Source organism: Diaporthe amygdali (assembly GCF_026229845.1).
Source record: "Diaporthe amygdali strain CAA958 chromosome Unknown NODE_2_length_3802984_cov_64_841326, whole genome shotgun sequence".
Taxonomy (NCBI): domain Eukaryota; kingdom Fungi; phylum Ascomycota; class Sordariomycetes; order Diaporthales; family Diaporthaceae; genus Diaporthe; species Diaporthe amygdali.
In genome coordinates, this window is record NW_026517022.1 from 2013783 (window position 1) to 2026041 (window position 12259).

At 56.3% G+C, this 12259-nt stretch overlaps 3 protein-coding genes across 3 annotated transcripts; 2 read left to right on the forward strand and 1 right to left on the reverse strand.

Moving 5' to 3' along the window:
* Window positions 1–1595: 1595 nt before the first annotated feature.
* Window positions 1596–4550, forward strand: J7T55_011955 (importin subunit beta-1; the record flags this gene model as incomplete). Its single annotated transcript, XM_053136794.1, has 5 exons — window positions 1596–1650; window positions 1740–1825; window positions 1916–2722; window positions 2781–4197; window positions 4255–4550. 5 exons carry the CDS (start codon window positions 1596–1598, stop codon window positions 4548–4550), a joined length of 2661 nt encoding a protein of 886 aa, XP_052999760.1.
* A 1713-nt stretch (window positions 4551–6263) lies between these two features.
* On the forward strand, window positions 6264–7625 carry J7T55_011956 (uncharacterized protein; the record flags this gene model as incomplete). Its single annotated transcript, XM_053136795.1, has 2 exons — window positions 6264–7001; window positions 7095–7625. 2 exons carry the CDS (start codon window positions 6264–6266, stop codon window positions 7623–7625), a joined length of 1269 nt encoding a protein of 422 aa, XP_052999761.1.
* A 194-nt stretch (window positions 7626–7819) lies between these two features.
* Window positions 7820–8521, reverse strand: J7T55_011957 (uncharacterized protein; the record flags this gene model as incomplete). The annotated part of the gene is made up of 3 exons (XM_053136796.1): window positions 7820–8197; window positions 8325–8382; window positions 8466–8521. The coding sequence occupies 3 exons, from the start codon at window positions 8519–8521 to the stop codon at window positions 7820–7822; spliced, it is 492 nt and encodes a 163-aa protein (XP_052999762.1).
* Between the last annotated feature and the right edge of the window lie 3738 nt (window positions 8522–12259).

Genomic DNA, 12259 nt, shown 5'->3' on the forward strand with positions numbered 1-12259 from the left:
AGGTGAGATGCATAATTATAGGGACTAGGAAAAGTTGAATGCGATGATATTGGACTGAAACTAAGACAACTGTTATGGGAATATCAATCGGTGAAACATGGCTGTTTGAAGTCGTCTACATAAGTCGTCTACATTCGTCGCTGATGCTTGAAACGGACACCGACATCTCTGGCCGAGGAGGTAAGGAGACTAAGCATTTCCCGTTTTTGGAAGTGCTCTCACGCCGGCTTGCGTATTTCAGTGATCTGAAACAACGATATCAGTTCCTTCGTGAGCAACTCTGTCGGCATGTTGTATTCTTGCGCTCTGTCTTTGAATAGAGCATACTTCTTGATGGCCCCATCCTGATGCGTGTCGAAAGAAACGCATAAGTCATTATCGTCAGGCTCACTCAGATATCTGGGGCGGGCAACTAGGACCAGGACCAGGACCGGCCCCAATAACCTTGCAGATATCCAAGATGCTCGCTTATTAACACAGCAAATCAGATGCATCTCTCAGGGGGCTGGGTGATTCTCGTCTCTTCCATGCGGCACATGAATTCTACCTAGCGAGATAGCTACAGTGCCGTAGATAGCCTAGGTAGCAGAGGGGAAGCCCCGAAGCCTCTCTGCCTGCAGTCTGCTAGTGCGCATGGGAGCAATCCTTCAGAGAAGATACCTAACCCTGACAGCAGGTGTGGCTGCTTGGCTGCTGGCTTCTGGCTGCTTGGGGGACTTAGGCGAGGAGAGCACCCTGCATACCCTGCATATCCTGCATGTGGGACGCGGGTGAGCGAATGAAAAACGCAGGAGGCACGAGAGGGACAAGGGCGCTAACTCTACAAGCGGGCCCTTGGATCCAAGGCTGCAGACGGCAACCGCAGAACGATGTCAACACCGCCAAATTCCGCATTCCTCCTCGACTCCCACCTTTTCGCACAATTCGCCCCTCTCTGACGAAAAGAAAGAATCCAACTTGTCTGGCGGCTACTTGAACTGCTTCTCCTAGAGTCCTCGACGATCGGTTTTGGACGCGACTTTAAAACCCACAGCACTACGCGGACAGACGAGACTTAAAAGTAGAAGGACGGCCTGCCCTTGCTGGACCCTCCACCTCCCACGCTCCTTTGTAACCCTCCAAAGCAATCAGCAGCCAGCTTGACAAGGCTCGTGCAGCCTGGAACATCTCCAGCACGGTGAGGAGGGCCAGAAGAAAGCGTGATTCAGCCCCCGTTTCCCTGGTCTGTCTGCAGCGCAGAGCTGAGCCGTTTGGGCATCAAATAGTCGTTGTTTGGACCAAGTCTCCGGTACGTAATGTGCGGTGCAAGCTCCAGGCGGAGGGGTTGATCGGCCGAAGTTTCGATTCAGGAACCTTGCCTTTCCCACATACCCGGTCCAGCACCTACTGTGTACACACCTGCTAGCCTACATCCAGTCGAGGAAATAAGCCTGTGAATGTGATGCGAGCCGCACCCTCAACCTCCCCGCTACCACTAACAAATTATTACGACCAACAAACTCATGTTTTTCTTCCCCCCAGGCAACCCACACCGACCTCTACACCCCTCTGCAATCCGTCCTACACACAAATCAACCTCTTGAAAACCCGCAATCATGGCGGAAGGGGCTCCTCAGATCAACGAGGTGCTTTTGAACTCGCTCTCTCCCGGTGAGTCCTCCCGGCTGCCTGTCCACCTCGCTCAGGCTGTGCACACACCACGTCCCGTCCCGTCGCGTCACGATGCGATGCGCCCACAGACGACAGCCCTACTGACTACCTCACAGACGCGAACCTTCGAAATGCTGCCGAGCAACAGCTTACCCAGGCCGCCGAGAACAATTTTGTGAGAAAAACCGCCCTCTAAACCCCCCACCCCACCGCGTCTGTGTGCGCTTCGGTGACAACCGTCACTAACCATATGCCCCTCACTTAGTCACTCTACCTCGCAACCCTCGTACAAGCATTGGCAGATGAGAACGCAGAAGGCCCCATTCGAGCCGCCGCCGGTATCGCCTTGAAGAACGCATTCACTGCTAGAGAATTCGCACGACAAGCAACATTACAACAAAAATGGCTCCAGCAAACCGACGATGAGACAAAGACACGCGTCAAGGATCTGGCCGTCCAGACATTGTCGTCCAGTAACTCCCAGGCCGGCCAGGCCGCTGCCCAGGTCGTTGCCTCCATCGCAGCCATCGAGCTCCCCCGTAACCAGTGGGCGGATCTCATGGGCGTGCTGGTCCGGAGCGTTAGCGAGGGCAACCCACACCAGAAGCAAGCCTCCCTGACAACCATCGGTTTCATTTGCGAGAGCCAAGATGCCGATCTGCGAGCCGCTCTGGTCGGTCACTCGAACGCCATCTTGACCGCCGTCGTGCAGGGTGCTCGGAAGGAGGAGACGAACAGCGAGATTCGGCTGGCCGCTATTACCGCTCTGGGTGATTCTCTTGAGTTCGTCGAGAACAACTTTAAGCACGAGGGCGAACGGAATTACATCATGCAGGTAGTGTGCGAGGCCACCCAAGCCTCGGACAACCGGATACAGCAGGGTGCCTTTGGCTGTCTTAACCGGATTATGGCCCTCTACTACGACAAGATGCGTTTCTACATGGAGAAGGCGCTATTTGGTCTGACCATCCTCGGCATGAAGAGCGAGGATGAGGATGTCGCCAAGCTTGCCGTGGAGTTCTGGAGCACCGTCTGCGAGGAGGAGATTGCAATTGAGGATGATAACGCACAGGTAAGCTAGGAATCCCCCATGTTCGGTAGGAATTGTGTCGAAACTGATATCCTCCCAGGTCGACAGCTCGGATCAAATGCGACCTTTTTACAACTTCGCTCGCGTCGCGACTAACGAGGTGGTGCCAGTCCTGCTAAACCTGCTCACAAAGCAGGATGAGGATGCAGCTGATGATGAGTACAACATTTCTCGTGCTGCTTATCAGTGCCTGCAGCTTTACGCTCAAGCAGTGCAGGCAACCATTATCCCACCCGTGATCGCATTTGTGGAGGGCAACCTGCGCTCAGATGACTGGCACAACCGAGATGCTGCAGTTTCTGCTTTTGGCGCCATCATGGAGGGACCTGATGAGAAGGTGCTTGAGCCAATAGTGAAGTCTGCCCTGCAGATTCTTATTCAGATGATGGAGGACTCATCTGTGCATGTTCGGGACTCGACAGCTTATGCTCTCGGCCGCATTACTGAGGCGTGCTCAGAGGCCATCGATCCCGCCACGCACCTGGACCCTCTGATTCGATCTCTCTTCTCCGGTCTGCAGACCAACCCCAAGATGGCTCCTTCATGTTGCTGGGCGCTCATGAACCTGGCTGAGCGCTTCGCCGGCGAGCCTGGCACACAGAGCAACCCCCTCACTGGACACTTCAACGACAGCATCCAGTCCCTTCTGACCGTCACTGCCCGACCGGATTGCGACAACACGGTCCGTACGGCGACCTACGAAGTTCTCAACATCTTCGTTCAGAACGCAGCTCAGGACTCTGTGCAGTCAGTTGCACAGCTCTCCACCGTCATCCTTGAGCGCCTGGAGAACACGATTCCCATGCAGACCCAGGTCGTCAGCGTCGAGGACAAGATCACTCTCGAGGACATGCAGACAAGTCTTTGCTCCGTGCTCCAGGCAATCGTTCAGCGCCTGGACAAGGAGATTGTCCCTCAGGGTGACCGGATCATGCAGATCCTCCTCCAGATCCTGAGCTCTGCCGGTGCCAAGTCCAGTGTGCCCGAGGCTGCCTTCGCGGCCATCAGCGCGCTTTCTAACGCCATGGAGGAGGACTTCGTCAAGTACATGGATGCCTTCACGCCATTCCTTTACAACGCGCTGGGCAACCAGGAAGAGCCAAGCTTGTGCTCCATGGCTATCGGTCTTGTGAGCGACATCACCCGATCGATGGGAGAGCAGAGCGCACCATACTGCGACAGCTTCATGAACTACCTGCTCAACAACCTGAGATCAACGGCTCTGTCCAATCAATTCAAGCCCGCTATTCTGCAATGCTTTGGCGACATCGCAAGTGCCATTGGCGGCCATTTCGAGAAGTATTTGTCTGTCGTAGCTCAAGTCCTTCAACAAGCAGCGACTGTTACTGCCAGTCCCGAGGGCAGCTACGAGATGTACGACTATGTCATCTCTCTGCGGGAGGGCATTATGGATGCTTGGGGCGGTATTATTGGTGCTATGAAGACCAGCTCGAAGAGTAAGTGATTTTACATTCCTTGACCACCCCAGGCTAGTGCTGACCCTGATTTCGCAGCTCAAATACTCCAAGAACATGTTGCCTCAATCTTCCAGCTGTTGAACATCATCGCCAACGACATGAACCGCAGCGAGGCTCTGATGCGGGCGTCCATGGGCGTTATCGGCGATCTTGCGGACGCGTACCCCAATGGAGAGCTGGTCGAGGCCTTCCGCCAGGACTGGGTCGCTACCATGATCAAAGAGACTCGGGCCAACCGCGAGTTCCAATCTCGCACTATCGAGACAGCTCGCTGGGCTCGCGAACAGGTCAAGCGTCAAGTCGGTGGCACCGCCAACACCATGGCGACGTGAGCTGCGCTCCCATACTAGCGCACTACCCCCTGTTTCTCATCACTTTCGCCTTTTTAATGACTGCCTCACGATCAATGAGCACGACACAACTGGCTTTTGCTCCTCTGCTCTCGGGTGAGCACACGAGGCAAGGAGTCTCAGCCGAGCAGAAGAATGCAGCATCATGCGATCCCCCCCAAACAATCATCACATCACAATTGACACCAACGGACACGGGCGGCATGTGTATACAAGTCCATGCGCCTGTGACTGGAGTCGAAACTCAACCCCCAAATACCCCATGACACTACACTTACAACACTTTGGAAGCTACTGCTGCTTTTGTTATCTTGCCTATTCGAAGAGACCCTCCTCATTATTCCAGACCAGGAGGCAAAGCGAATAGAGAATCATGTATTGACCATGCCACGGCTGGACAAATCGAATGTCATGTAGAGACGAAGGTCACAAAACGGAGTCAGGAAAGGAAGGGAAGGGATAAGACAAGAGGAAGGCCGAGCCCCGATGGGTCTCTTTTTGTTGTCCAAGTGGACAGAGGCTATACCGGGCGTTCTAGGAGCGGAGGATACTTTCTGGCAATGGGAAGACTTTCGACACAACCTCCTGGGACGAGATGGGAGAAGAGACGAGAGGGCAGCTACACTGGGATGGTTCTCACGGTCAGGGAACATATTTTTGATGTCCGGGCGTCATTCATGCAACGTGGATGGGCCTGGGTTTCTGGCAGGCGACGAGATGTGGGATGGACTTTCTGTGTCTGGTTGACTTGCTGGGGAAAAGAAGGATATGGCCCGAGACTCTGAGATAGACGAAGCTGAGCTGCTTGGTCGAGTGACCACGGTTCAATATAGCTCGTTATATGGTAGCGAAATCACAACCTCAAATACCCCCCTAAGATCGGGCAGACCTCGATCGAAGATTGCTAATTCTGATAGACGAGACTATTGGCGGACTTCAAATGTGATATGCGACCGTGGATGGGGTAGGCCGGCCGGATGTGGTGTGCTCAGCAGGTCCTACGAGTGCGATGCCGAATGGCTGGGCGAAATGTGGTTCGCCAGCAACTCGATCGATATTGGGCATCGAGAATGAACCGTTGAGACCCCCATGCTGTCAAACAAGGACTTGGAAACTCTATACCGCTGGGTCCAATAGTGTTGATGCATCCCAATGAGCATTTGATTGTGAACAGACGGGGTTGTGGACCCTGACATCATCCGGTCCCAGCGACCCCAGAACCTGGCCGAAGGCGTGTCGCCTCATGAGTAAGAGAACAATGCAAGCACCATTTTGAGCCCAGGACAGCACCCTCGCCCGCCCTGCAGGGCGAACGCGAATGTACGATGACGGACCCCTCCTTATTACACCGTACATCTGGTATCTAGTAATAATGGCATGTGATATGATCACCAAAGAGGAATACAAATCGTTTGAGGCGTTTACTCAGCACCCTTTGGGACCCTTTGGGAGAAAATCATTCCCACGTGACACCCCTCAGCTAAACCCCCCGAGACTGTGAAAAGAAAATTTGACGATAGATCGGCCATGCTCTAAGGCCCGAAACTTAAAAGGGAGGAAGCGTCATCGTTCGTACTCTCGGGAGCTTCCGTAAATGCAGCTGTCAACCCGTCAAACAACCTTTCAACGTCCCTTGCCACGCAGCAGTCTCCTTTTCAGAGGAAGACCGAGGACAACACAGCACCCGTCGCCATCATGCATCAGCCACCTCGGGGCCAGCAACAGCCAGAGCCGGTGCCTGCTCAAACAGAACCCACGCCCTCAACTCCACATGTCACCGTGTCAGCATCAGCACCACCAGCAGCATCCCCAGCGGCACCACCACCAACAGAACCACCCATACCGCCGTCCTTCGCCCGCCGCAAGGCGGCCATCCTGGCGCAGCTCGCGGTCCCGGACGACGAGTACACGGACCTCAGCCCCAAGGGCACGGTCGACGCGGGCATCAGGGACCTGATCGACGAGATCAACGGGCTCGCCGGGCTCGTCACCACCAGCAGCTGCGCCGGGCGGGTCAGCGTGTTCCTCGAGGGCCGGAGGGCGGGCAGGGGCGGCCCCGCGGCCGCGGACGAGAGCCACCAGCTGCCGGGCCACCCGCTGGCGGTCGTGGATGGTGAAGGGGACGGGGAGGACGTGGAGGATGGTGCGACTGTGGGTGGTGGCGTGAGGTCTGGCGGTGGCGATGGTGGTAGTAATAAGGACACGCCGTCAGCCTCGGCAGAGACTGTCGCGGGCGTGGGCGGCAAGGGCGGCGGGGGCAGGTGGCTGTTTGTCTCGCATGAGCCTGTCGAGTCGCACGGCAAGCTGGACAGCGAGCCCAATATCGTGGCTGCGCTGCTGGGCATGGAGGAGCCCATCTTTGACGGGAAGGATGGTAGTTCGGCGGAGGAGATGGGAGAGAGCAGGTTGATCCATTTCAAGTTTGAGCCTATGGTATGGTTCCCCTCGTCCTTTCCTTGGATGCTTTGAATTCGTTTCTCGGTCCTACGTCTGTCTAGTGGATGCTTACAACTGACTTCTTCCCAGATCTTACACGTCCTCACGGCGTCGCCTCAACACGCCCAGCTCATACTCCGCTGTGGCCTACAGGCTGGCTTCCGTGAGAGCGGAGCCATCAACCTCATCCCATCGCCAACGGCCTCTTCCTCTACATATGACGCAGCATCAGCGACACCCATCGTGGCGATCCGCTCAATGGGGCTGGGTCTGGAGAGCCTGATCGGGCGGGAGACGAACGGGATCAAGCACTGCACCGTGTCTGTGGAGTACCTCCGGGCTCTGGTTAAGATCGCCAACGAGAGGTTTGCCGAGAACACGAGGCGGATTGCTCGCTTCAGGACGTACCTGAAGGAGGCCACGGCCGGGGAGAAGCGGAAGGGGAGGAAAGGAGAAGGCGGCGGCGACTGGGAGGACGCCGAGGTCAGGAGGGAGAGGAAGAGGCTTGAGGGCTTGAAGAGGGCGGAGGAGGCTAGGAAGATCAAAGAACAGCAACAGAAACAGCAAGAGAGCGAGGCTGATGAGACTCCGGGCCTGGACTCGCTAGAACAAATACCATAATACCAACACCTCTTTCAGCTTTGCTCAAATTTCCATTGTCGTTCCTGGGCCCGGGGCCGGATTCTATTCTCTCCCGCAGAGGCGTCAGGGAAAGCTCTCATATCATACACGCTGCCCTGGATGCATATTCTATCTCATCGACATTCGCCCGTCACCCTATGTGAAAAACCGCAAGTAGCCTTTTCCACCCCCCCTCACGAGATGACCTTCTCAACCCAGCCCTTCTCCAGCCGGCGCACCTCCTCCTTGAACCGCTCGACCTCCCTCCAGCAGTCCAGCGGCCGGCGGTCGTGCTCGCGCAGGCAGCGCACGACGTCGCCGCGCGCCGCCTCGACGGCCTCTGGCGCCTCGCGCACGCCCTTCCTCTGCTCCAGCTTCGACCGCAGCGCCTGCACCTCCTTCGACACCTCGTGGCGGGTTGTAGACGACGGCTTGTCGTCGGTCGGCGCCGACGCCAGCTTGTCGGTCAGCTCCCTGAGCCGCGCGTCCTCCTGCTGCTGCAGCTTGCGCAGCTCCGCGGCGACGCGGGCCTGTACTTGGAGCTCGGCTAGTTGGGCGCGGGACGTGTCGGTCTGTTGGTGGTGGTTTTGGTTCCCCGGTCAATCTGGACTGTCTGGCACACGGCTGGGCAGGTTGGGGGGCAGGTTGGGAGGCAAGCTGGGAGGAGAAAGGAGGTCTTCCTCGTGGGGAGCAACGCACCTCTGAGCTCGATTGCAGCGACTCGACCATCTCGTTTGATACACTAGCTGGCGATGACCTGCAAATCACACCCGGTCGCCGCCGTCAGTTACTGCATAGCCGAACACGGGTCGGGCGAGAGGGCAGGCTGAAGGGGCTTACCCCTTCCACACATGTGGCGGCTGGGTGCCGGACGGTTTGGACGAGTTCGCGCCCATCTTGATGCTCGTCAATGGCTGTCTTGGGGAGGGCTCTGCGCGTTCCGTCTGGACGGTTGGCTCTCCGGTTGCTTGCTATCGCCTAGCAAATTTCGGAATGACGTCTCGCTGGCCCTAACCCTGACGCGTAAAGCTTTGAGGTTGGGAACTCTGCGAGCTTGGTATTCTCAGGGGGGGATTGTCAGGGTCAAACCCTGAGCTGTTATCTCAGTACGTATCTTCCCTTCGTACTCATCTGCTGGTCTGAGATAATCTGTAGTGTGTGCCCAGACTCCCCCTTGAGAGCTTCTCCAGACAGGGTTAGGGTTTCCAGAGTGGTGAAGAAGACCTCGAGTGCCTCAAGTACAGTGTCTCACTTCAGCAAGCTAGGTGTGACACGCTACAGGCTACTTGACTATTCTTTCAGCCCAGCCGCATCTGTCACAACAGTTCGCCCGGGATTTCAGAGGTTGTTGTGGATGACTTGACCTTACATCCTGCTCCCTAGAGTCATCATCATTGTAAGGCAACATTTTCTTCTTCACCGTGGGTTAGTCTGTAAGATCATATAGAATGAGTTCCCTTGCCTAGACACATCTCCCATCGGTTCTCATGCTATTCAATGCCTAGCAAATCTCGGGGATTTTGCGAGCTATAAAAGAAATTGACGTGAACACCATGGGCAGCATCAAATTTGCAGGTGCCTCGGTCCAGCTGGGCAACAGCTGCTAAACCAGGCTGCTGGTAAATTGCCCAGGTGTAAAGGAGATTGTGAAGGGTCCTGTTGCACAGATTGAGCGCGATGAAGGCGGGCGGCTATGTGATCTGCCGCCAGGCCTCGGTAGCATCCGAGCTTTGACTGGAGCGGTGAAATGATCATCGACAGGGAGTTGGGGAGAGACAAAATAACAACGTGGGAGTGCCAAGGCACGAAACGTGAGATCTCGTCGCTTAATCATAAGATCTCTCTGTCAAGGCGAGGCTCATGAGCCAGCATCTCGGGTCCAGCAGCGAGCTGGCATTGTCGACCATTGGCCGAGGACGCGTTGACGTTCCCTGTCTGGCAGATAGCCCGGGGGCTCTCATCCATTTCCTTTTTTTTTTCAAGATTTGCTCTCGCATGGCAGTCAGGGCCTTATCGCGAGCAGGCCCCCCGTGGCCTGGCAGCCTGGCCCGCCCTGCCAAGGGGCTTTTTTGCAGGGTTCGGGGCCGGGAGGGGCTGGCTAGTTGGCTGGGCCCGCAGGAGGCTCTGAGCGAGATTAAATTGAGGCAGTCCTGAGATTATGAGAAACAATCAACCTGAATATACGAAGTGGGGTTCTGCGAGCTTGACTGCGTTTGACAGACTGCTCACACCCTGCTGTGCGGAGCCTCCATCCCGCGCAGGGCATGGCTCGAGGGGACGCAAGAACGTGGCAATGGAAAGATTGAGTTCTTGATGCGGCTGGACGGAGCCAAAAAAGGGCCAAGGCGCCTGTCAAGACCTCACAACATGGGGAGGATGTCTTGTCCTGCGGTGTTGGATCTTGGTTGCTTCTTCCTGCCTTCGTATTCCGAGCTTGCCGAGAGCTGGCCCATCTCCTAACCCGCTGGCCTGGGCGGCTTCCTCCCGAAAAGGACCGCGGCGAGGGAGCACCAAGCGCCTTGGGCCGTCCAGGGCCATCTCGCTTGGTCTGAGGTCCTGCACAAAGGGGCCGACGGACTGCAAAAGGATGGCACGTAAGCAGGGCAGGGCATGGCAGGATATGGCAGGGCAGGGAGAGGTCGGCCGGAATAATGTCATGTTCGAGCCAGACGGAGAAATACAGACGGGGCGCGACTGTCCTTCATCAAGCCCGGTTGTGCCATCGCGACGCCTCCTGCTTACCTGGACGGCAGAGTCACAACACCGTCGGCTGATGATAAGCGTCTGCTACCATCCTGAAGGCTTGTGCGGATTGATTGCCCGCGTATCATCCTGCCCAGTCCCAGTCTGGGGACATCAAGGGGCTCTGCGCCGAGTCCCAAGGATTCGGTGAGGTTGAGGTGAGTGCGGGGAGATGACACAAGGTGGTGTTGTTTCCAGATGTTTCCATCCCATCTCTGCAGATCGGCGGTGGTAAACAAGTCGAGAGATCATATGTTTCGTCGCGTTTGTTTCCTGTCTGTCAGCGCTGTTCTGTTCTAGTGCTTGGTGATCCCGCGCTGGCAGGCCTGGTGATAAATGTTTGAGGTTTCCTTTGGCGGCCCCCTTTTTCCTGCAAGGTAACCTCAGATCCCTGACCCTGGGCCAGGGGCTGGTCGCGATGATTGGCTCTGCTGAGTCGCCGTCGAGCTGCCGCGTTCGATTGACAAGCAATGCCAGCCAATGCATTGCGGCTCGTCAGGGCCTGTCCAACGTCGGCATCCCTACTAGGTGGCATTGATCGACCCGTCGATGCATTTGCTGCTTAACGATTCGTAGAGATGTGTGCTTGCGATAGCTTCGAAGGGTTCGTCGTAGGCCTCAGTCCAGCTGAATCCATAGGTTCTCGACTGTCTGCTACCGTGTCAGAAAAAGTCCCGAGGTCCTGCGGAGACTCTCTTGTATAGAGCTCCATAGGATCCAGAGAGGGGAGAGGGGCTCGCAGCACAGGGACAAGGGGCACATTGTCTGTGCAGGAAACAGGCACAAACGCAGCACACCGCGTACAACCCGCCTGTCTCCCAGTCTCCCTCCCGTATCCCCCCGTTACACAGCCAGCGTCCGCAGCTGCGCTAACATGCGCAGGCCTGGCAGGACAGGTTCACTCACCGTCGGGGCTCCACCGACAGACATGGGTACGGACCACTCCTTGCCTCTTCCATCTCGTCTCCCTTGACGCCGCCGTCCTTTTTCCTTGTCCACTGGCAGGGCCCGCATGGCCCATCTTGGTCCATTTTGGCCCATCTTGGTCCAATCTGGCCCATACGGTACATTGCTGGGTGCAGCAATGGCTACCGGTCTGGTCTACTGACTTTGAGTGCATCTCGGCTGACGCCGAGTGGAAAACTGCCCACCTGTTGGTACCCCTGGGCTCCCAGCTTGTTCATCTATTCTTGTTCTTAATCCACGACGATCCCCTCGTCTTCCTTGCGCCTCCCTCGCAAGCCTCTCTTTTCGCTTTTGATTCTGTGGACCTCTGGTCAGTTCGATTCTCGTGTGTGCTCTGCTGTGTCCCGTATTGCGAAGCGATATCATTGGTGGCACGTCAAATCTTCTACACGCATACACACTCTCATTTGGTCTGTTGATCTGGATCATCTTCGACCAACCCCCCCTCCCTTCTTCAACCCAAAAAAAGCAGGACTTGGCCTGAGCTCTGTTGATCTTCGCTGGACGGTGGATAACTTGCCCCTTGTCTTGGACGGCCATCCGAATCTTCTTCGCCCTGCTGCCAATTGCTACTCATTTGACAACCGGCACACCTTTTGCTCACTCAACCACACGACTCACACCCGTCAACCGCCACCACGCAGCTCTCACTGCCTCACCTTGCTCGTCGTTTGCGACGGTTACATTCATTCGACGTCACGTCATCGACATCAATCAGCCATCCACTCCTCCGGTGGTGGTGATAAACACTCGCTCATTCGAACCCGCCCCTATTTATTGTGGAAGGAGGAACTGCGTCTCGCGACTGCCGAGCGCGCCTGTCTGAAAAACCGCCGATTGTCTACAGCGTCGCCCGCTATTCATCTACAGCGTCACGCCACGGTCAGGCCCACTTCCACAGGCGAACCACTTTCCAAGACAATCTT